Genomic DNA, 24,196 nt, shown 5'->3' on the forward strand with positions numbered 1-24,196 from the left:
CGGCACATGCAAAGTGAAGGTTTTTTCCCCTTTCCGACTCTGTCTCTCTCTCTGCATTTTCTTTTGAGCTCAGAACAGAACTGTGGTATATAAAGTATTACTCTGAGCTATTGTTACAGAATGCTAAAAATGTAGATGTGCATGACAAACAAAAATATATTGGGAAAGAGGAAAAACATGGTAAAAATGCATGGCAATAACAAATCATGACTGGCCTATCTATAGTGCAACAATTGCGCCATAATGTAATATGGTTAAAAGCAAAGGTAAAGGTTCAGCTCACAAGTGTGCTAGTCGTTCCCGACTCTAGGGGTCAGTGTTCATATCCATTTCAAAGCCCAAGACCCAGCGCTGTCCGAAGACATGGTCATGTGGCCAGCGTGACTAAATGCCAAAGGCGCACAGAACGCTGTTACCTTCCCACCAAAGGTGGTCCCTGTTTTTCTACTTGCTTTTTTACATGCTTTCGAACTGCTAGGTTGGCAGAAGCTGGGACAGGAGCTCACTCTGTTATGCGGCGCTAGGGATTCAAACCGCTGAACTGCTGACCTTTCTGACTGACAAGCTCAGCATCTTAGCCACCGAGCCACCGTGCCCCTCAAATAATATCGTTAGCCATAAACAATTGTTTAGGTTAAGTTCACTGAACAAACAAACCACATTACAGCTTAATTTATTGTGTAAAGAAAACCACACCTGGCCTTCACAGATATACAAGGGAATAAAGTAATCGTAATACTAATGGAGTTGCGACTAGAATATCATATTCTTTTAAAGACCCCATAATCCCTTGCAGGATTATGGGTAACTGAATGGAGCTGAGTATTAACTGGAATATCATATAGATAGGAAAAAAGAAATGAGCAGTCATAGTAATAAAATGACACAAAACAAAATTGTAAGTTGTATTTTTTAATTTTTTTTATTCATTTCATATTAAAATATCGGACAGTGCGACCATCCTGGCGTTATCTCCGCCATACACACTAAAATATAGAACAAATATCATATATACTCATCATACCTTGCTAATTATATAAATTATTCTGCCCATTATACTCATTTATATTTACACATATTACATCATATTTCGGGTCTACAAATCCTGTTTATTTCCTGTTCCACTTTTAAGTTCCAACCATTGGTAAAACCTATTCCATATATCGTGATATTCTATCTCTCCTTTATTCTTTAATTCTAACATCAATCTATCCATTTCAGCGCAAACCAATATTTCCTTTATTATCTCTCTTTCTGAAGATACATTTTCACTTTTCCATTGTTGCATCGGTCACCAATTCACTGCAAAACTTTAAATGGCAACCAAGAAGTAGATTTCTCTGTCCCTTTACTAGTAGTTGTCCCAATTGCAGCACAGAGCTGACAACCTTAACTAAGCAGATTTTTTTTTACTGTACTCTGAATCAACTACAGGCCAGGCGTGTTCAGACAGACGTTTTCTGTGAACTCTGATCTTTAAGGACATAACTGAGAGGACTGAATGGGCATTATAAAAGAAGGAGGCAAAGATCTTGTTACAAAGGGAGGCCGAGATAGTTTTTGCTTATTTCTGGGTGGCCAAGACAAATGTTCTTGGAAGCGGAGAGAACAAGCCTTTTTGTGCTACAGACAAGTGAATTAATTTCACTCAGGCCAGGAGATGATGAATTTGTACGTCATGGTGGGTGGTTAAGCAAGGCAGACAAGACCAAGCACGTTAGGAAGCTATTTTTAAGGCTGGCAATGAGATCGGGTTCAAACAAAACTTCTGTCAGCAGATTCAGGACTAGGCTTGCAAATGTAGAAAGCTGCATTAAACAGGGAGCATGGACAATTTTTACCTTAACCGATTTGCAGTGGTGATTTGCTGGTTTGCTGGATCCCGACTCCTGCTCATTCTTCATCTTGGACAATCAATTGTTAAACTGAAAATTGTGACAAGCAACCCTTGAGTTCCTGTATCATGTAAAAGTGTAACTTGGTTGGATTTAGTTAGAGCTGTTATTGGTAAAGCACAGTGTATGTAGCTCAGATATGCAGATGATACCACTCTAATGGCAGACAGTGAAGAGGAACTAAAGAGCCTCAGATGCGGGTGAAGAAGGAGAGTGCAAAAGTTGGCTTGAAACTCAACATTAAGAAAACTAAGATCATGGCATCAGGCCCTCTCAATTCCTGGCAAATAGATGGGGAAGAAATGAAGGTAGTCACAGATTTTATTTTTCTGGGCTCCAAGATCACCATAGAAATTAGAAGGCACTTGCTCCTGGGGGGAAGCTATAGACAGCATACTAAAAAATAGAGGCATCACCTTGCCAACAAAAGTGTGTATAGTGAAGGCTATGGCTTTCCCATAGCCCAGTTGCAATGCATGGCTGTGAAGGTTGGAAAATAAGAAAGGCTGAGCGCCAAAAAATTGAGGTTTTTGAACTATGGTGCTGGAGAAGACTCCTGCGAGTCCCCTTGGATTGCAAGGCAATCAAACCAGTCAGTCCTAGAGGAGATCAACTCCGACTGCTCTTTAGAAGGCCAGTTCCTGAAGATGAAACTCCAATACTTTGGCCACCTAATGAGAAGGAAGGACTCACTAGGAAGGAGCCTAATGATGGGAAAGATGGAGGGCAAAAGAAGAAAGGGATGACAGAGAATGAGGTTGTTAGATGGAGTCACCAAAGCAGTAGGCGTGAGCTTAAATGGACTCCAGAGAATGGTAGAGGACAGGAAGGCCTGGAGGAAAATTGTCCATGGGGTTGTGATGGGTCAGACACGACTTCACAATAACAACAATGTAGCTCAACACAATATGTAAACTTTGTGACTAATTCATCGAATGAAACTTAACCCAAATCGTAATTTACTCAATGAATGTACTCATTCCAAATTTGGTGATGCCGATAATTATAATATGAAATAGTGTCTGTAATGGCCCTTTCTTTGCAGTTTCATTGCTTCATGAAATTTCAGATTGTTCATTAATCCCCAAAATTTATTATCTGAAGATAAAAATATTGGTCTACAAACCAGGAGATAGTAAGTTATAGTCTTGCCTTAGCCATGAAAGCTGGCTGGGTGACCTTGGGCCAGTCACTCTCTCTCAGGCCAACGCACCGCACAGGGTTCTTGTTGTGGGGGAAATAGGAAATCATATGAAATATGTTTGCTGCCTTGAGTTACTTATACAAAGGTGGGATAAAAATCCAATAATAAATACTATTTCAACTTATAGTACTATGCATAATAATGCATAGTCTTGTCAAGGTCAATAGAACCCTGTCCTAGAAAGACATTCTGGGAATTGTGTAAATCTACTTCTTTTTAGGAAGGATCCGGTGGCTCAGTGGCTAAGATGCTGAGCTTGTCGATCAGAAAGGTCGACAGTTCGATGGTTCGAATCCCTAGCGCCATGTAACGGAGTGAGCTCCCATTACTTGTCTCAGGTTCTGCCAACCTAGCAGTTCGAAAGCAAGTAGAAAAATAGGAACCACCTTTGGCGTTCTGTGCGCCTTTGACATTTAGTCATGCCGGCCACATGACCACAGAGACGTCTTCGGACAGTGCTGGCTCTTTGACTTTGAAACAGAGATGAGCACCGCCCCCTAGAGTCGGGAACGATTAGCACATATGTGAGAGGGGAGCCTTTACCTTTACCTATTTCCTTTTAAGGAGATGCTGGCTTCCAACTAATTGGTCAAAGGCATGTAGTTCAATTTTTTTCCACTGGACTTTATTTAATTTTGGCTTGTTCTTTTACTATACACAGTCCAGACTCTTCATATTAAACCTAATAAGCAAATAGTGAACAATACAGATAGCTTAAAGTCCTATTATTGGTTTGTGTTCTTTCAGTTTGGTTGCATACTTGTTCATCTGGTAATACAACTTCTACAAGGAAAGAGAAAAAACTTGGTCAACACCACATAAATAATCAAAGTTGTGTCTACTGTTATAACCCAAAGGAATGCTGTGCTTGAGAAAATCCATACGACCACTAGATGGCAGCAAAGATGGCAATAGTCCAGAATAACAATCACATGCGTGGACAAGATTATGGATAGATAATTGTTGTTGTAATTTGCCTTTCCTTTTCTCTCTCTTTCCTTTAAAGCATAGCAATTAAAAGTACTGAAATGGGCAAAGATGCTTTCTCTTTTTTGTTGTTCTGATATTTTTTTTCCTTTTTCTTTCTCTCTATTTTCTTTTCTTACATGGGTGACATGATTAGAAATTAAGACAGAATAGAAAGAAAAAGCCTTTGAATAAAGTGTGACAGGACTAAAGCTAGAATAAGTGATAGAAATAAGAGAAGGGGGAATATTAGTGTATATGTTTTTATATAATAAAATCAAAGTAATAAGAGAAAACATGGAATAATTGAATAACGATAGATTGCAATCTACCGTATCTTTCAGACAATAAGACGCATCGGAGTATAAGACGCACCAAGATTTTGAAAAGATAATTTTTTTTTTAAAGGGTTTTGCCCTCCCCGGCCCCCAGGAGCACTCTGCAGGCCTCCCAACCCCTCTGCACCCTTGTGAAAAACAGGACATGCCGAGTTTGAGAAGCCTGCAAAGTGCTTCCTTGGGCTGGGGAGGGTAAAAACGAGCAAGAAACAGCCCATTTTTCATGAAAATGGGCCTAGGTTTTTTGCAAAAAAATGGGTCTTGCAGAGAGCTTGGAAGGCCTGCAGATTGCTCCTGGGGGCTTGTGAGGGCAAAAAGTCCCCCGTTTTTGTAAAAAACAGGCCCATTAGTCGCTTGCTTTTGCCCTACCTAGCCCCCAGGCGCACTTTGCAGGCCTCCCAAATGTTTGTGTGTCAATTTTGGCGGAAAAATGGGATGCGCGGAGCGGGATTTCAAGAGACCAAAAATGCTGTATTCAGTGTATAAAACGCACCCAGATTTTCACCCTCTTTTTTTTGGGGGGGGGGAAGGTGTGTTATACTCTGAAAAATACAGATAATATAAACGTGTATTATTATTAGGAAAACATAAGTTGAATAATTATGATTAACTTTATCGGTTTTACTCGTATTAGAATATACGACACCCAGGTACCACACTGTTCATGCATTGATTCAATGTATTTGTAAAAAAATTTAAAAAAAAACTTGGGGGGAAGCAATGACACGCGTTTCCCTTGCACGTGTGCACGCAAACACGCATCTACCCAGCTCTCTTTTCCAGCTACCTAGCGCTCTTTTCCACCGATCGCGCACGCTTTTCGTGCGCATTTGGAATAAACAATGGTTTCGAAATTAGTTTGGCGAGGCGGGCGGAGTTCGCAAACTCTGCAAAAGGTGGAAACGTCAGCCTTTAACGCCCTTCATGAAAGTTCAGTCTGTTCAGCGTGGTTAAAGGGCACCTGAGTTAGGCAGGGCTTCCACCGAACTGTCTTCACTTTATTTCTTCGTTCAGCCTGCAATTCAGGTCTTGAGGGGGGGTGGAGGTGGGGGCTCCATTGCGGTTCTGTCAAAGCTGCGGGCGGCCGAGGCTCCGACAAGAGCGAGGCGCGCACGCCAGGGCCGGAAGGTAGCCCGCAGCTACCCCCTCCTCTCCTCCCTCTCGCTCTCGGCTGGAGCCAACCTCGCCGGCCCTTCCAGAGCCCGAGCGGGGAGGAGCGAAGAAAAAGGGGCGGAAGTGCAAACAAGAGCTCGGGGCGACAAGGGCTTCGCCGCGGACTTTTGCTTCTTGCGCGCACAACGCCGCTTTGGTGGGAAACCGCTCGCCGTTCTTGCGCGCCTCTCCAGCCTCCGCCTTGGAAGTGAGTCGCGCGGACGGAGCTTTGGGGCTGAGGAGAGAGGCAAGGACGGAGGGAGTGGGGGGAGAGGAGCCGCCCCCCTCACCCCCCAGGCGGTGGGGGTGAGGGGTGGTCGCGGGAAATAGAAAGGGCGCGCGCGGAGGGGGGGGGGGACGAAAGGGGCTTTGGCGCGCCTTAGAGGAGCAGCGCGTCCGCGGCACCTTGCAGACTGGGTGGTGGAGGCGTTGGTTGCTCTTCCCGAGGCGCCGGCTAAAGTTTGCACGGGGTTTGGGGACGGGAAGGGAAACGGGGAGCTGCTGCTACTACTACCACCCGAGCGCCCTGGGAAGAACCAGACGGAGCTGAGAGAGAGAGAATCTTTTCACCGCCCTAACCCGGTGGAATCCCTTCGTAGTTCCGTCGAAAAACGTTCCCCCCACCTTTTTTTGGAGCCGGCCCTTCCCACGGCGTTGCTTTTTACCAGGACGGGCCTTTTAAAGGCTGCTGTAAGGTGTCGCTTCTTCCATTCCTGACCCTTCCCCCCCCTTTTTTTAAATCTAGGAGTTGAAAAGCGGCAACAAGTGCCCTGTCGAATATGTATTGGTGTTATTTTTATTTATTTGTCATCATGGGCAACATGTACTAATTAATCCCAAGCAATACTAATTACCTGTTACTTTTGTACAAGGGTAACAGATTAGTATGTTTTGGGATTAATTAGTATTAATATTTGCTTGGGACCCCGAGATTAGTTGTTTGCTCAGATTGCGGCTTTTCTGCTCCCCCCCCTTTTCTCTCTCACCCTCTTTTTCCTCTCTTCTCTCCCCCTTTCCCTCCTTCCCTCTGTTGGGGGCTTCCCACACCTCCTTTCCTGTCTCCCTCCCCAGCCCCCAACCCATTTCATCACAGCAAGGCTTTTTCCTTAAGTGGCCCTACTCCCTGCCTGTTGGTAAATCAGTAACTCGGGGACATGTTAAAAAACAGTGAAAATAAAAGAAAATCAGAAGGGCCGTTTTTTTTCTTTTCTTTTTCATAGTAGGGCGATGAAGTAAAGCAGACTTGTTAGAAATTTGTTTTATTTGCTCTCTGTGCTCCTGATGTTTTCTTTTCTTTTGGCAGCTGTGGCATAATCTAGAGTCTAGATTATGCCACAGCTGCCAAAAGAAAAGAAAATTCTAGATTCTAGACCCATTCCATAGATGTGTGTTTTCCCCCAACTTTGTAGCTACTTGATATATTGTCCTTCAATGTAAGGCACCAATTGGTAACATTTCTTAAGATATCTGCTAACCAAGATTTAAGGAAGCTCTGGGGTTTTATCTCTTAGATAAATTTTGCATGTTATATATGCACTTTTGCATATGTTATATGTGCATAGTTGCACATGTTTGAAGCTACTAATTTCTTCCATTGCTTGTAACCGGAAAATGTAAGTTTCTTAAAAAGATACACAGACAAGCTTTTCAAGCACTTTTGCTATTTTTAGTAAATTTCTGAGGAGTGTTTTTCAGTAATACTTTCAGGTGCTATATTAAGTATGAGCTTGTGAGTGGAATAAGAAGAAGCATTTGGAAGCTATCACGGTGTCATGGAAGGGATAGGATTATGGGTTTAAGAACCATTGGTAAATATTTCATATTTGATTAGTTCCGGTCCCCCCCCCCCCCTGCATGCTAAACAATATCAAAATGATACTTAAGGCTAGAAGAAAAATATTCCACTTTGCAAGAAACTTTTTAAAGTGTTTCATTAATGCCAAGTAACTATTGTCCTGAGATAGACTATTTATAATATTCTATCTGTTGTTTTTTGTGCTATAAATCTTAGTGATTCCCATATGTTATTCCAAATGCTTATTACAAGTTATCCAAAATCAAAATTACAGTCTTAATTATTAAGATAGTGTTTCAATCCATTGATTCATACAACAGGGACTGGCAGGCTTCTAAAAGAGAGTGACTCTTTTAGAAGATTGATTGAAAGGCCTCGCTCTACTCTGAAGTTTTGCTGTCTGCATTCCTATCAGTTAGGTTCATCCAATATTATGATCCTAATTATTGGATGGTCATTTGGTTATGACTTAACATTTGCAAATACTATGTAACAAATGGTTGCTTGTTCCACAGACTATGATTCGACAAGGTGCATCACCTAGCAGATGTGTAAACACACACACACTCTTGATTTTATGAGACTGAGGCATTAAAACATCTACTGCAGAGGTCCCCAAACTTGGCAACTTTAAGACTTGTGGACTTCAACTCCAGCATAGCTGGCTGGAGAATTCTGGGAGTTGAAGTCCACAAGTCTTAAAAGTTGCCAAGTTTGGGCACCTCTGATCTACTGCAACAGCCACTAGAATTCTGCTAGTCATTGTTTCCAGAGACTGCATTAAAAAAAATGTCCAAGACTATTTCTCCTGGAAATAAGAGTACAATACCTTTAGAAATATATCATACTAAAATATTTTGCTGAGTAGTTGTGAGTCGGGTGGCATACAAATTTAACAATACAATTTTAAATTTGCATTCTGATCAGTCCTAAACGGGGTTTGCTGTTTTGTTGATTTGCCAACCACATTCATCTAAAATAAATGTTCTTCAAAAAACTGCTTCACTCACACTGCTTAACTGACCTTCCACCTTAGGTATTAAATAACTTTGGCACCATTTCTGCTCAGGTTTTATTTTTAGTGTTATAAAATATGCAAAGAGAGACATCTTCGACTTAGAAAATATTATAGCGTTGTAACTTATTTGAGATCTTGGGCCGGGAGAAAACCAGATCTTTCCATTGTAAAAATTATACCTTGGCTGCTTGTAAAAAAAAAAAAATTCATTTGCTTAATGTCACTGTATTATGTAAGTGACATGTGTCAGTTCTGTGTTGTATTGGAAGAGGTAGGCCAAATACTTCTTTGAAGGTTTTAAAGGAAAAACTCAACAATTTTTATTATTGCTTATCCTTACTTCTCTATTGGTAGTAGTTGTTATTATAAAGATAAATGAATATTTAAGAAAGTATTTCTTTGTTCGTATGCAATATATACATTTGAAAGACTTAATGGAATTGAATATTTAATGTTATGTTATGAAAACATCAGAATGGATAAATGTAATTATATCTTAAATTTTGGTGATGATGATTGATGATGATTCATGCTATCCTACCAAATATTATACCTCAAATTCTCTTATTATAGTTTCAGCTTAATATAATGGAATTCTTTATTGGCCAAGTGTGATTGGACACACAAGAAATTTGTCTTTAACATTAAAATCCTATTATCCTGACTTAGAGCAATAATACAGGTATTGAGTTACAACTGTACTGGAGCCTATTCATTATGGTTGCAAGTTGTGATGATTGTAAAATAGTCACATGACTGACATGATTTTATAATGTTTTTTCCCCAAGTGGTTGTTAAGTGTAAGTCTGAACACTATGGTTGTTAAGTGAAACCCTTGTTCACTATGGTATGGTTTTGCCAACAACTGGAAGTAAGTGCCAGTTTTTGGCAAAACCGTTGTAAAATATCACAATTTCAGGATGCTGCAAACTACTATATATACGACCATGTTGCCAGCATAGCACAGCGCACAGAACACAGAACAGAACAGAACACTTTATTGGCAAAACGTGATTCGACACACAAGGAATTTGTCTTTTGTGCATCTGAAGTGTGGTCATGTGACTCGGGGGGGGGACATGGCTGTCAGAATTTTGGATCTGGGTGGTAAGTCCCTTTTTCAGGTAGGTTATAACTTTGGTTCCTAAATAACTGATTATAAGTTAAGGACCACCTGTATTTATTAAATGAAATGTGAGATAAAAACAAAGAGTATTACTTTGTAGAATTCTTTCCAACCCCTTCATAATAGCTATACTGGGGTCACATGACCACAAAGAATGGTCTTAGAATGGGGGCACCCACAACTTCCAGAGATATGTGGAGGGGTTCAATTGTTTTTTTCTCCGGTGCCTAGTCAAATCTGGCCCATTTTCAAGCTTAGTCTTTTGCTGGCTTCTTTCCTCACAACAGATTTGGTCCGTATTTTATTCACTTTTCAAGAATTATCCTGCCTAATGTATAGACCAGGGGTGTCCAAACTTGGCAACTTTAAGACTTGTGGACTTCAACTCCCAGAATTCCCCAGCCAGCTGGCTGGGGAATTCTGGGAGTTGAAGTCCACAAGTCTTAAAGTTGCCAAGTTTGGACACCCCTGGTATAGACAGAACATGAACCCCTTTCCATAATTTCTTTTTAACATTATGTTAATTTGGAAAAAAACAAAAACAAGATAGGATAAACATGGAGACCATTCCTTCCGGGAATTTCTTACAACCCCTTTGCCAGCAATGGATATAAAAGTTCCTGCATTTTCTTTGTTGTCATGAAATAACGGGTACCGTATTTTTCGGAGTATAAGACGCAGCAAGGTTTTGAATAAGAAAATTTTGTGCACTCTGCAAACTTCCTGTTTTTGCGAAAACCAGCCCGGTTTTCCCCCAAAAAAGGGCATGAATAGCCCTTAGGAGGCTTGTTGAGTGCTCCTGGGAGGTGGCGTGGGGAAAAATGAGCAAAAAATGGCCCGTTCTTCATGAAAACGGGCCCTTTTTTGTCAAAAAAGGGGCATGGATAGCCTTTAGGAAGCTTATAGAGTGCTGCTGGGGGCTGGAGGGGGCAAAAAACGGGCCATTTTTCGCTCATTTCTGGCCTCCTCAACCCCTAGGAGCTCTCTGAAAGCCTTCTAAAAGCTATGCACGGCAGTTTTGGTGAAGGGGCGGGGTTTAAGGAGGCAAAATGCTGTATTCAATGTATAAGACGCACCCAGATTTTAGCCTCTTTTTTGAGGGGAAAATTGCGTCTATTCTCCAAGAAATACGGTACATTTGCATAGGTACATTTGAAATCATCAGACAGGCTGTATATCGTCCATGGTGGGTCATAACTATAGAAGGGAAACTCCAAGTGGGGTAGTATGGATGGGTTGCTTAGAATGGAGCAGTTGGCAACAATTGGAGGGGCTGCCCCACTGCATCTCTGCTAGTTATGCACTGGGAAAGTATTTTGTGAAAGGTTTTCCTTCACGGCCCCTGCAATGTTATTTGGCCTATTTTTGAACTCCAGCTTTCTTTTGTTGGCACTTCTCTCTACACTAAATTTAGGCCCTTTAGTTTTTGGACAGTTATTCTGTGATAGCTAGACAGATATAAACCGACCTCTTCTAATTTATTTCCAACATTCTGTTGGGCTGGAAAGACTAAAAAGCTTATTTGGCATAACTGCTTACTCTTTAAGTCTGTATTCAGAGCCTTCAGCTAAGTTATAGTGTGTTTTGATCGTAAATCATGTTTTGTGGCTTAGTGCAAGGAAGAAACCCAGTCCTTTCTCCATCACCAAAAGGTGAACCAACGGGAAAGCGTTAGCTACTACCTCTTCCTGATAGAGAGTAGGACTTCTCTGCTTTCCAAAACAAAATTCTGCTTTCTAGAGCAAATGGATGGAAAGGAGATTCAGGGAACTAGCGATCGGGTTACAATGACACATATGCCATCTGTAATTGTGATGTGCTCAGACTGAGTTTCAGTGAAGAAAAGGCCAAATTACACCCTATTGAAATCAATACTTGCAAATGAAAAAAGGGAGATTTCCTCATAGAAGGAGGAAGAAGTCTTAAGCCCCTCCTTCTAGCAGGCAAAGGTGGAGTTAACACTTTCCCATCGGCTTCCTTTTTCAATGACCAAAATAGTTTAGGTCACAGTCCTGACATACCCCTCAAGCCATGTTATATAATATATGTCGGTGTATGGTTAATTATATTTATTTATTTATTTATTTAGTCATGTTTATGTAGTGTATATTGGAGGTGGTGACCCTTTGAGAGCTGTATGCAATGAAATTTCATTTTAATGTATGCCGATCAGTGTACATTTAAAGTGACAATAAAGTTATTCTAAGTCTTCTATGGAGGGGCTGAAATCAACTTACCTTCGCTACCGGTTTGCAAATGTGAGTGCACGCGCGCTCGCTTCGCTGGCATGTGCCACCTACCATCCGTGCATGCGCAGCGCGTCAAATACAGGACGAGATGACGTCCGGGTGGGTGGGCGGAGCCTCTCACTGCCACTGCTACCGGTTCTCCCGAATCAGATAGAATCGGCTGAATTGAACTACTGCTTCTATGGATAAATAAACCATGACTTAACCTTATTAAGGATAGACCTCCATACCACAATGGAAGCTAACTTGAAATTGCTGGAGTTCTTGTCCTGCGTAACTTCAGAACTGCAGAGAGAGAACAAATGATATCTAGAAAAATGTCTGCTTGATTTTCAGCCTACTCTATTTCAAGCAAACCTCAGGTGTTTTCATAATGTATCCACGTAAAGCATTTCCACTTTGTAAGAGAATGAAATACTTTTCCTAGAGGTAGAGTCATGGATAGTGTTAAATTTAAATTGTGGATATTGTTTAGAGACCCTAGTTAATGTAGAGTCTCTAAACAATACCCATGACTTCAATTTATTCTGCATTTTACTCCTGAAATCTATTTTCAGGATAACTTTGCTCAAGGAGGAGAAGAATGAAAAATAAAAAGATGGATGATAATATATTGATGAAATTAGATGTTTTTACAATTTGAGATGTTTGTAGGATTTTTATGTCCCCAATTTTCTGCTGACAATGACAATATAATAATATAGTGTTATATAGTAATGCAACATTGGCACATTTGTGCGCATATGTTGGAAGGAAGGGGCAATTCAAAAACCTGCAGAGGGATCTTCCAAAACTTCATGTGAGTTGAAAGCTGAGAACTGCTCATTCTGAAGAAGACATTATTCATTATTTCAGTGGCTATCGTGTTCTTGTTTGCATGGAGACTGTAAAAAAGGAATCTCTTCTCAAAAATCAGCTCAAGGTTAAAAATGCCCGTTTTTCTTCTGAAACATGGTGGAAAGCAAGGTATCAGCCATTCTGCATCTGAGTAGTTGCATAAACAGGAAGAGAGAGTGATCTCTAGAAGAAAGAAAATAGACTGCTTTGAATTATACTTTCTGCTAAGTTGACATTTGTGCTTTCTTTAGTTCAGGCTAGCCTGATGTGTGAATGCAGTTATTATGGCTTATTCAACAAATAATTAAAAACACATTCCCCTTTTCTCCCTGTGGAATGTTCAAAATTCCTGAAAGGACCTATATAAAAGCTGATTATGTGGTTGTCCATTATACATTTTGAGGGAAGCTTCCTGGTTTTGTGATTGTCCTAGATCAGGGGTGTCAAACTCAATAATCATTGAGACATGCACTAGGTTGTGTTTGACTTCGGGGACCAGGGTGGGCATGGCCAACTTGCCGTCACTCATGTCAGGGGACGCTTGTGGTGGCCTGAGCGCTCTGCCAGAGAAAACTGACTCCTGAGCTCCGGTTTTGGCTGCAACAGCCTCCTGCAACCCTCTGCCAGTGAAAACGGAGCTCGTGAGGGCCGTGTGCAGCCCTCGTGAGCTCTCTTTGCTGCTAGAGGCACAACGGGCTGGTCCTTTGCTGTTTCCAGGACAGCCCCCCAGGCTGGATCTAAGCACCCCCTGGGCCGGATCCAGCCCATAGGTCTTGAGTTTGACACCCCTGTCCTAGATTACCGGTATATGTCTTGTATTAAGTGGGCTAGCACTGTGGTTAGTGCAGTGTATGAACCCAGTCCGAACATTAGCATCTGAATTAATTATTTTGGATGTTTGGGTTGTGTTTTTAGCATTCAGAATCTTCAAATGTCTCTTACAGATTGTTCCCCTGGGAATTACAGCGTAACTGCAGAAGACCATGAATAACTACAGTGTTTCACTGGTGGGTCCAGCTCCTTGGGGGTTCAGACTCCAAGGTGGGAAGGACTTCAACATGCCTCTCACTATCTCTCGGGTAAGTATGTTTAAAAAGCCTTTTAAGTATCACCTGGTATATCATGTAGAGGTAGTCCTTGACTTATATCAGTGGTGGGATTCAATTTTTTTTTACTACCGGTTCTGTGGGCGTGGCTTGGTGTGTTTGGCAGGGGAAGAATACTGTAAAATCTCCATTCCCTCCCCACTCCAGTTAGTGCAAAATCCCCATTCCCTCCCGATCAGCTGGGAATCGGGGGGCAGACAATAGATGGGAGCAGAGCCAGTCAGAGGTGGTATTTAGCGGTTCTCCAAACTACGCAAATTTCCGCTAACGGTTCTCCAGAACTGGTCAGAACCTGATGAATACCACCTCTGACTTATATCTACAATTCAGCCCCACCTTTCTGTAGTTAAACAGGGAAGTTGTTCTGTGAGTTTTGCCCCATTTTACTACCTTTCCTGCCACAGTTGTTAAGTGAACCACTTCAGATGTTAAGTTAGTAATAGGGTTGTTAAGTGAATCTGGCTTCCCAATTGACTTTGCTTGTCAGAAGGTCGCAAAGGTGATTGCATGATTACGGGACACTGTAACAGTCATAAATATGAGTCACTTGCCATGCATATCAAGTTGGAATGCTGCGATGGCGTAAATTGAAAATGGTCATAAGTCACTTTTGTTAGTGTCGTCGTAACTTCAAACTTCGGTCACTAAATGAACTGTTGTAAGTCGACTACCTAGAAAAGTTTGGCAAATAAAGTACCCTGTTTCCCCGAAAATAAGATCTCCCCAGATTATAAACCCAATCAGGCTTTTTAGCACATGTGTTAAAATAAGCCCTCCTCTCTGAAAATATTGCAACACAGCAGCAGCCATGAGGTGACCACACTCGCCACCTCCTGCACCTCAAAAATAATAAGACCTCCCCCAAAATAAGGCCAAGGGCTTACTTCAGGGATCAAAAGAAAATAAGACCCTGCCTTATTTTCAGGGAAACATGGTATTTTAATACCAATATTTTTGTTGGTTGCTATGATACCTCCTATGAGGTATGCAGTTTTGGGATTTAGCTGAACTTTAAGAGAAGTAATGACTTACTGGATATGTCAGGAGTGGACACTTAAGTAATTTTTCTTGCTTAAAATTTTATTTCAACGACATGCTCATTTCCTGTTGACCTCCACTGAGAGGAAATGGGCTTGGTTCATACTCTGGGTTAAGACCTGTGAGATTTGCCTAGTTTTGGTTTGAAGTTAATCCAACTATTAATGGTAAACTGAGGTCTGTGGCCTGGTGACAACTAGTGTGATTAATTCCATTAAATGTCTAAAATACAGCATGGATTAGTTGGATTTACACATCCAGACACAGACTTTGTTAGCTAAAGTAAGTGTGTGTGTGTGTGTGTGTGTGTGTGTGTGTGTGTGTGTGTGTACACCCGCTCTTTGAGCTTGGATGTTTTCTTGCAGATGTTTCATTACTGAAACTAAATACAGGTAGCCCTCAATTTATAAGCACAATTGAGCCCAACATTTCTGTTGTTAAGTGAGACATTTGATAAACGAGTCTTGCCTCATTTTATGACCTTTCCTGCCATAGTTGTTAAGTGAATCACTGCAGTTGATAAGTTAGTAACCCAGTTGTTAAGTGAATCTGGTTTCCCCATTGACTTTGCTTGCCAGAAAAGAGGACTACATGACCTCGGGACATGTCATAAATATGAACCAGTTGCCAAGCATCTGGATTTTGATCATGGAGATGCTTGCAAAGGTCTTAATTGTGAAAAACGGTCCATAAGTCACATTTTTCAGTGACGTCGTAACTTTGAATGGTCACTCAATGAACTTTTGTACCTCAAGGACTACCTGTGATAGCATCATTGCTAGATGACGCACTAGCGCTGATGATGTTACCTAATTTTGCAGAAATGTCTGCAAGAAAATATCCAAATTCCGGCATCAAGGACCCCTCTTTCAGCCCTGAGCTACAAATATTCTGCTTTATCAATACACATGTGTTTGGGAGGAGCTGCTTCCACTGAACATCTTATATCAGTCAAGGAGGTGGGTGGAGATTGACTGCTGAGGGAAGAAAACTGTGACCTAATTTGGGCTGGGCCGATCACTAACTAGGGAAAATCCTGCATTGCTTGAGAGAGACAGAAATGTGGCTATGGCTTGGGAAAGGGCAACTCTGTGCCGCCTTTAGCCAGAAAGCGTTTCCTGTTGCTATTTCAAGCTACCGCATTACTTTTTGCAAAGCCTGACGCTTTCAATAAAAAGGAAGCTTAAGTTACTATGTCTATAAAAGGGCCCTTATTGTGTGTGATGATAGTCCAACCGCAGAGGAAAGCATCCTGACCTTCTGAGAGCAAGCAGGTGGCTATCACAGACAAAGGAAATATGAAATAAATGCAAAACGAAAATGTCACCGTTTAAAAATGTTTTTTTTTCCCCCAGGAAGTCAATATTTTCAAAGAAACTTCACTGAGATATTTAAATTCGTCTTCGATTGCCTAGTTTCTTGCACTTTGTAAATACTCTCTTTAGAATAAAAGATGCTATATTGCTCCCTCGTTATCTAGTTAAAGAAGAAATTTATGACTTCATTGTTTGGTTTAAGGAAATATAGTTAACTAGCAATCGATTGAAGAAATCTATTGAAATGCACTCCCTATTGTGTTGTAGCTTTTTTCAAAATTTTACAAAGCCTCCACGCAATTCAGAATACGATGTGTATCATGATAAAGTTGCTAGATCACCAAGAAGGGAATCTAGAACCCAAAAGTTTTAAATAGTTTCAAATATCATATATTATCAGTACTATATGTTATCAATAAGTATCCATAACTATCTTGTGGATATGCTGAATATGTAAATTTGTGGAGTTCACGCTTTTTGTCTGTTATGAATAGATCTGGAAAACAGATGAAGTATATTATGTTAGTACCAAGCATAATGTTTGGAATTCATTCTGTTTCTGAACATATTTAGAACTATATTATTATAATATTTTTGTTCTTTTTGTCCAAAAAGGTTTATTGCTTTAAGAATATACAGTGATTAATGCTTGAATCACTAAACATTGATTGTATATCTCTGTATTTTTGTATCTCTTTTCTATATACCTACCTACCATCTATCTATGTGATCTCTATATTTCTATTCCTATATCTATCTATTTATATCTCTACCGATCTATCCATCCTCTATCCATCATCAATGAATCATCTGTCTATCAATCTATCTATCCATCCGTCTTATCTATTCATCCATCCATCAGTCCATCCATCCATTCTTTAGCTATCATCTATCAATCATCCATCCATCAACTATCCATGCTGTCTGCCTGTCTGTCTGTCTGCCTGCCTGCCTGCCTGCCTGCCTGCCTGCCTGCCTGCCTGCCTGCCTGCCTGCCTGCCTGCCTGCCTGCCTTCCTTCCTTCCTTCCTTCCTTCCTTCCTTCCTTCCTTCCTTCCTTCCTTCCTTCCTTTCTTTCTTTCTTTCTTTCTTTCTTTCTTTGATGTATACATTAACTGTATATAAATAAGGGCAAATCCCACCTTTACTTGCACTGATGAAGTTACCTGGTTGGTTAATAATGGAAAATGCTATATTGTCCTCTTCTTGACAGTAAAAGAAGAAAATACGAGTTTGTTGTTTTATTTAAGGAAATATAGCTAACCAGCAACCGATTAAACAAATCTATTGAAATGCATTCACAATTGCATTGACAATTGCTACAGATACTCTATTCTGTTGGAAGCTGTGATCACTTATAATATACTCTCCTGATAGAGAAGAGAGTGCGTGTTCTAACAACTTTAACAGCAGTAGCATTTAGACTTATATACTGCATCACAGTGCTTTACAGCCCTCTAAGAGGTTTACAGAGTCAGCATATGCCTTAATGCTCTTTAAAACAATTGGACTGTTATTTGTGTTTCAAAACACTGTTCTCAGAGCCTACTTACTCTTAGGCTCTGAGAACATGGGGCAACCTTTGGAGGATCAAAAGGATACATTCCAACTGGCTGATCTGGGGGAGAAAAAGCTAAATGGGATCAGAAAGTGTGGTTGTATATCACCAGGAAATCCCAGGACTGTAGGCTTGTCTGGGAAGCTGACCAAACTATATCCTAAATATGTAAACAGTGTGTATAACTGTCCCTCTCACCACTCTTGATTAAAGTTAACATTTAGTGTTCATGGGCACTTCTGTTTAGTCTGGAAATAATGTACTTCATTCTGGTATGCCAGCCAATTGATTCTTTGATAATAGAAGGGAACTTGGTTGTGCTTCAACTACATCAGAACAGCCTGTTCAGCATAGGACCTTTCCCTTCCTAATACAGTCAGAAGTGCTGGTAATTAAATGTTGATAAAGAAATGCAAGACCAAAGAAACAAGATTGTTTATGTTCTCCCGCTGTTTGTTGTGACCTTCTGAGGTTTGGGGCACTCATGTTTGAAGTCGATTCTAGTGTGTGAATGCTAGTTATTTTTATGGCCTTTGTTGGGAGTTAGCATCAAAACACTGGTTCAAGCAGTTGTGTTTAAAAACAACAGTAAATGGAAATTAGTTTCCGCTACCCATGAAGGCATCTGCCATCCTTAACTAAACTTCTAAATCTAAAATTCTATCACTAAAATATATCAGTTGCTTTAGGGTTGAGGTTTAGTAGAATAGAAAGCATGATCTTAACTTTTGTACTTGGGATTTGCATGAATGGTTGATCCAGTGGATTTGTTGTATGTTAATTGTACGTTCATGAAAAAAACAGAGCTGTTGTAAAAAGTTAACACCCATCTCTCTCCTAGAAGAATGAAATATTTTGAGGAATATTTTAAAAAGGCAGGATAAAATATTTCCCCTAAAAGAGAAATAAAAAGAATCTTAAGGGAGACAGAAACTCGGAGCTTTAGCTCCCTGCCCCCAGCAGATATTTTATGTCCATTAAAAAAGACTGGGCCCGGCTATCTACAAAACAAAAGACCTTCAGCTCCAGGGTGAAGGGATTAAAACATGATCCTTCAGGACATAATAGGATTAATCCACTAAAACACAGAGTTTACCACTCTGCATAGTCTCCTAAGGACATTGCACCACCCTCAGAAAGTTCAACCAAACTTCTCAGACAACCTACAGCCAGCTATGATCCCTACATAGTCCTGTGGGAGCCTGACAACAGCCAATAGAATACATGTTCTTGCATAGGAACAGGAAGCTCAAGTGCAAAGCTCAAGATAAGGTATAAAACCCCCTCCCTCTCAACTCCACGTGGTCAGCTGCACCAGAATTTATGTGGTTCTGCTTCATCATTAAACCATCTTTCCAATCAGGCTCCATGTTTACAATGCCTTTCTTACGGTTTGGAACTGAACCAGATGGGGTATTTCTACCAACAAATTATTATGAAATTCTTTACCTCGGTTCTTCTTCCAGCAAGTTTCCTAGGCCTAATGTGCTTTGTGGTACAAGGAAAAGATGGCCTCGTTGGATGAAAAAGTCAGATGTACATCTAGAAGACCCATAAAATAAGGTTTAGAATAGGCAAGATTGCTGCGTTCAGTAGTAAAGCTTTGTAGAAGCATACACACAAGGTGGACACAGAAGAAAGGGGAATTGGATATAATATAACTGCGATGTGATGCAACTAAAATAGAGACAAAGCATACTGTCATTGTCATGTTAACATGACTAAATGGCCACAATCGATCAAATCTTTTTAACCAACCTTCCTTACATCTTTCAGATATGGAGGCCTTCATTTCCCAGGATACGGAGCAGTAGCTCAAAGATAGATCAATACGGTCTAGTGGTTAAGGAACTAGTCTAGAAAGCAAAGAGATTCTGAATTCAAGTTCCACTTTAGTCATGAAAGCCAGCTGGGTGACTTTGGGCCAGTCATTCTCTCTCAGCCCAGATTTTTAAATATATATTTAGGATATAAAGATAGGTGTGTTTAAAAGATCTATAACTAGCTGGACATTTTAACTGGACATTAAAAAAGAATTAGCTTTGGAAAATAATTGCTACTTGTTTTATTAACTTTTTTTTGACATTTTAAAATAACTTAGTAATAATTATATCCCAGTAAGGATTGTTCTTGGAAATGAGTGGAATATTTTTTTTAAAAAAAAGAACTATTATTAATATCAAATAAGTAGGCTCCCAGGTTTTTCTTAACGTGTCAAAGAGTAGCTACATTCATTCTGACACTTACATTTTAATGGACAACAGTTGTTTTCTGATTTTCTCACACTTCGTTGTTTGGAAGAAGGTAATGTGCAGCTGAAGTTTTTTTCCTCCTCAGTCACAGCAGGTGACTTCAACCAACCTTCCAAAAGCTAAGCAGAACTGTAAATTGTAACTGCTGGGGATGGGAAACCATCAGGAATCCCCACTGCTGTGTAGGGTAGTCTTGGATGCTAAAAACTTTCCTCCCTACTGTTGCCAAGAGCTGCATGCCTGGATACCATTATCTTGCTTTTAGGGCAGCTTTCTGCAGCTCCTCTGGGTTGGATCTGTATGCAGTCTTGATAGAAGCACTACACACACACACAGAGAGAGAGAGAGAGAGAGAGAGAGAGAGAGAGAGAGAGAGAGAGAGAGAGAGAGAGGAACTTCAAACTGTATGCAGTTAGGGATTAGAACAGTGAAATTCATGTGCTTTCTTTTGGATCCAATCATGAATGTAGCACAAGAAGTCACTTTTCTTTGCATCTGTTTGCAATTCTTCTTCCAAAATAAGAGCATTTTAAAATGGCTTAGCAAAAAGCTAACTGCAAAAAAGGTATCCATTCGAATTCATTGTGTTTAAGGGAAGCGAAGAAGAGTAAGACATTGGTTTTCTTCTCTTCCTTTCACCCTCAGGGACTGACTCAGTCAGTGTCCCCACTGTTTGAAGCAGCTATTTTTAGTTATCCTTTCCCCCTCCCCTCTCTCTATTCATTTGCTGATTGTTATCTTTAAGGGCATTGTGAGAAGTGATATGGTGCTGAAAAGTTTGTTTGTTTGTCTTGGTGGACAGCCAGGATATATATGAGTTTCTAACTTCTTTTAGTAGGAAAAAAAAAGTGATCCCACTATCCATAAAAGGAAATGCATGATAAAAGCTTAAAATAGGAAGAATACTGGTATTTCCTTCACCAAATGAAATGTTTTTCATAGTTGGCTTATGAACCCTGGGAATGTAATATGGCAGACCACTGTCAACTTAGCCCTTAAATGCATGTCTGCAATAACTTGCCAAATTGTACACTGTGTTTTGGTGTCTGAAAAATTTTGTTCTAAAGACTGGTCTATATTGATTTATTGAATGTATTTGCATTACTCTAGTTACTTAATAGAAATGAGGAGCCACCCAAACTAACTGCATTTTGTAAAAGTAGATTCTTGTTTGTCCTCTCTGTAATATTTTGGTGTATCTATTGTGTGTTTCTTGACCTTTTCATGCAACAGATTAAAATAAAAGAGTTTAAAAAGTGCCCAATTCACACAAATCTTTCCTTCACACTTCAATAAAGAGAAGTCTGACTTAGACATGCTAAGGCAGGGATGTGATACTCACCGCGACATGCTGTAGTCATGTGATGCATTGCGACTTCCCCCCACTCACTAAAATGGGGGTGGGCGTGGTCAGTGCATGATGCATCCGGCCTGCAGGCTGTGAGTTTGATACCCCTGTGCTAAGGCTTCAGTCAGGGCATTCATATTGAAGTTACATTTACCCTGTTTGCTGCAATAAACTAAAAATGTCCGACATTGTACTGGATTAGGAGCTGGGGTTTACTTAGCTGCTTGGCTGCCACAGCAGTTACTCAGAGAAGTATATTTGTTATTTCCTCAGTTCCTTTGTGTTGCATGGATACTGTTCTTGGTATTCTTATATCTATAGTAGCAGTAGATCTGTATGTTATGTAAGTGCTGACGTCGAAATGAACATGCATGCAATTGTAATTCATTCAAGAAAGAGTCTAAACCAAAGGTACCAAACTCAAGGCCCGCGGCCGGATCTGGCTTGTGGGGTACTTAAATCTGGCCTGTGGGGCTGCCTGGAAATAGCAAAGGACTGGCCCGATGCACACGCCCCCCCCCCCAGTGCCCCGTTTTCAGCCTGGATGGCCTCCTGCATCCCTCTGCCAGCCAAAACAAGATTCGGGGGGGGGGTGTCTGCGTGCGAGCCCCCCATGCCTCTTTTTGTCTGGCAGGGGGCTGCAGGAGGCATCCGTCCTGTTCCCCCTCCCCCCCGCCCTTGCTGGTCCGCAGAGGAGAACTACAATGCTGACCCGGCCCTTGAAGAAGTTCAGTTTGACCCCCTTGGTCTAAGCCATAATGGCTTAAGGTGCACCTGTGATTTCTTAAATCATGGTTTGAATGCAGTCTGGGAATCCTGCCACTAAAATGGAATCTAAAATAATTGAAAACTGCCACGAGGCTTTCAATTATTTGAGAAGTAAATTAGTATTAAAATAAGCATGTTATTTGCATTTCCCTCTTAACACACTATGAGGGCCCTCCTTAAGGGTTGTATGAGGATTTCATGATGATGCTGGATTGTTTCAATGTTTTTGGATAACTAAAACAACTTTAGTAGTTTATTACTACCTCTTGTAAGTAAAGAGAAAATAATCCAAAATGAAGAAAAGGCTATATATGAGAAAGGAAAAGGGAAAGATGTTTTGTTTAGATCAGGAGTCTCCAAAGTTTGCAACTTTAAGACTTGTGGACTTCAACGCCCAGAGTTCCCCAGCCAGCATGGTTAAAGTGCACCAGTCTTAAAGTTGCCAACTTTTCAGACCCTGGGAAAAATGAACTTTATTGAGTAGTACTCCCGAAGAAAATTCCACAGTGAACTTCTCAGCTAGATACTTTGTTGTACTCATAAATTTCTTCTATCTTGTTAAAAATTTCCTTTTCAAAGATGTCTCAGTCTTCTGGGTGTATCTGCTATAGATAAAAATTTCTCTTTGGGCTATCATATTATAGAAGACCATTTTTCAATTGGATGCTCTTAAGATATAGTTACATATCCCAGAATTCCTAATGGCCATTCCATTTGAAAATTCTGGGAATCACAATTCCAACACATAGCATTGTTATAGAAAGACTATTCCATATGTTCCCTGAATGTGAATTTCGGTTCTGCGAGAGCCCTTGATATCTATTACATAAGCTTCCATGTATGTTATGGTTAAGTGCTAAAGCAAACACTCTCAGGCAACCCAAATATCTTTAAAACATATGCTTTCTTGGCTTGTATAGGCTCTTTGTTCTCTTTCAGTTGCTGATGGGACTTAAGGGAATTAACCTTTCCCATTTTCTATCAACTATTTGATGGCACTTCTGTAATGTGCCCAAAATTCATTAACAAATCATATAAGTAGCGAACAGGAAATCTTTTGCTTTAGAAAAGTAGTAAGCTATATGAGGTTTTAAACAGTGTTGTGTGAATTGCTGCTGCCATGCATATGGTGGCCAAATAACATTATGTTTTTGTTTTGTGTTGAAATTTTTGTTTGTTTGTCATGCTTCCTTATTGTATTATAGTTTAGTTGCAACAATGGCTTATTACTAGTACAAGGCAAGGTATTATTGCAAAGTACTAAAAGTAGTAACAATTAATACAATACAATAATACAATAGCAGAGCTGGAAGGGACCTTGGAGGTCTTCTAGTCCAACCCCCTGCCTAGGCAGGAAACCCTATACCGTTTCAGACAAATGGCTATCCAACATCTTCTTAAAGACTTCCAGTGTTGGGGCGTTCACAACTTCTGGAGGCAAGCTGTTCCACTGATTAATTGTTCTGTCAGGAAATTTCTCCTTAGTTCTAAGTTGCTTCTCTCCTTCATTAGTTTCCATCCATTTCTTCTTGTTCTACCCTCAGGGCCTTGGAAAATAGTTTGACTCCCTCTTCTTTGTGGCAACCCCTGAGATTGGAACACTGCTATCATGTCTCCTCCAGTCCTTCTTTCTGTTAAACTAGACATACCCAGTTCCTGCAATGGTTCCTCATATGTTTTAGTCTCCAGTCCCCTAATCATCTTTGTTGCTCTTCTCTGCACTCTTTCTAGAGTCTCCACATCTTTTTTACATCGTGGCGACCCAAACTGAATGCAGTATTCCAAGTGTGGCCTTACCAAGGCATTACAAAGTGGTATTAACACTTCACATGATCTTGATTCTATCCCTCTGTTGATTCAGCCTAGAACTGTGTTGGCTTTTTTGGCAGCTGCTGCACACTGCTGGCTCATATTTAAATGGTTGTCCACTAGGACTCCAAGATCCCTTTAACAGTTACTACTGTTGAACAAGGTACCACCTATACTGTACCTGTGCATTTCGTTTTTGTTGCCTAAATGTAGAACCTTACTCTTTTCACCATTGAATTTCATTTTGTTAGTGCCCAATGTTCAAGTTTGTCAAGATCCTTCTGTATCTTTAGCCTATCTTCTGGAGTGTTGGCTATTCCTGCCAGCTTGGTGTCATCTGCAAATTTGATGAGTTCCCCATTTATCCCGTCATCCAAATCATTGATGAAGATGTTGAAGAGTACTGGGCCCAAAACAGAGCC

General features: G+C 40.5%; 1 protein-coding gene across 5 annotated transcripts in view; it reads left to right on the forward strand.

Moving 5' to 3' along the window:
* Positions 1 to 5,594: 5,594 nt before the first annotated feature.
* PDLIM5 (PDZ and LIM domain 5) overlaps positions 5,595 to 24,196 on the forward strand; it is a 243,581-nt gene continuing 224,979 nt past the window's right edge. For 4 of the 5 annotated variants that reach the window (XM_081960458.1, XM_081960460.1, XM_081960463.1 and 1 more), the window contains exons 1-2: positions 5,595 to 5,763; positions 13,525 to 13,659. In XM_081960458.1, coding sequence (XP_081816584.1) covers positions 13,564 to 13,659 — 96 coding nt within the window. In that variant the 5' untranslated portion in view covers positions 5,595 to 5,763; positions 13,525 to 13,563. Of the gene's footprint in view, positions 5,764 to 13,365; positions 13,385 to 13,524; positions 13,660 to 24,196 lie in introns of those variants that run through there. The other variant, XM_081960459.1, reaches the window with a different exon arrangement.

The sequence above is a fragment of the Natrix helvetica genome, assembly GCF_964273705.1.
Source record: "Natrix helvetica genome assembly, chromosome: 7".
Classification (NCBI taxonomy): Eukaryota; Metazoa; Chordata; class Lepidosauria; order Squamata; family Natricidae; genus Natrix; species Natrix helvetica.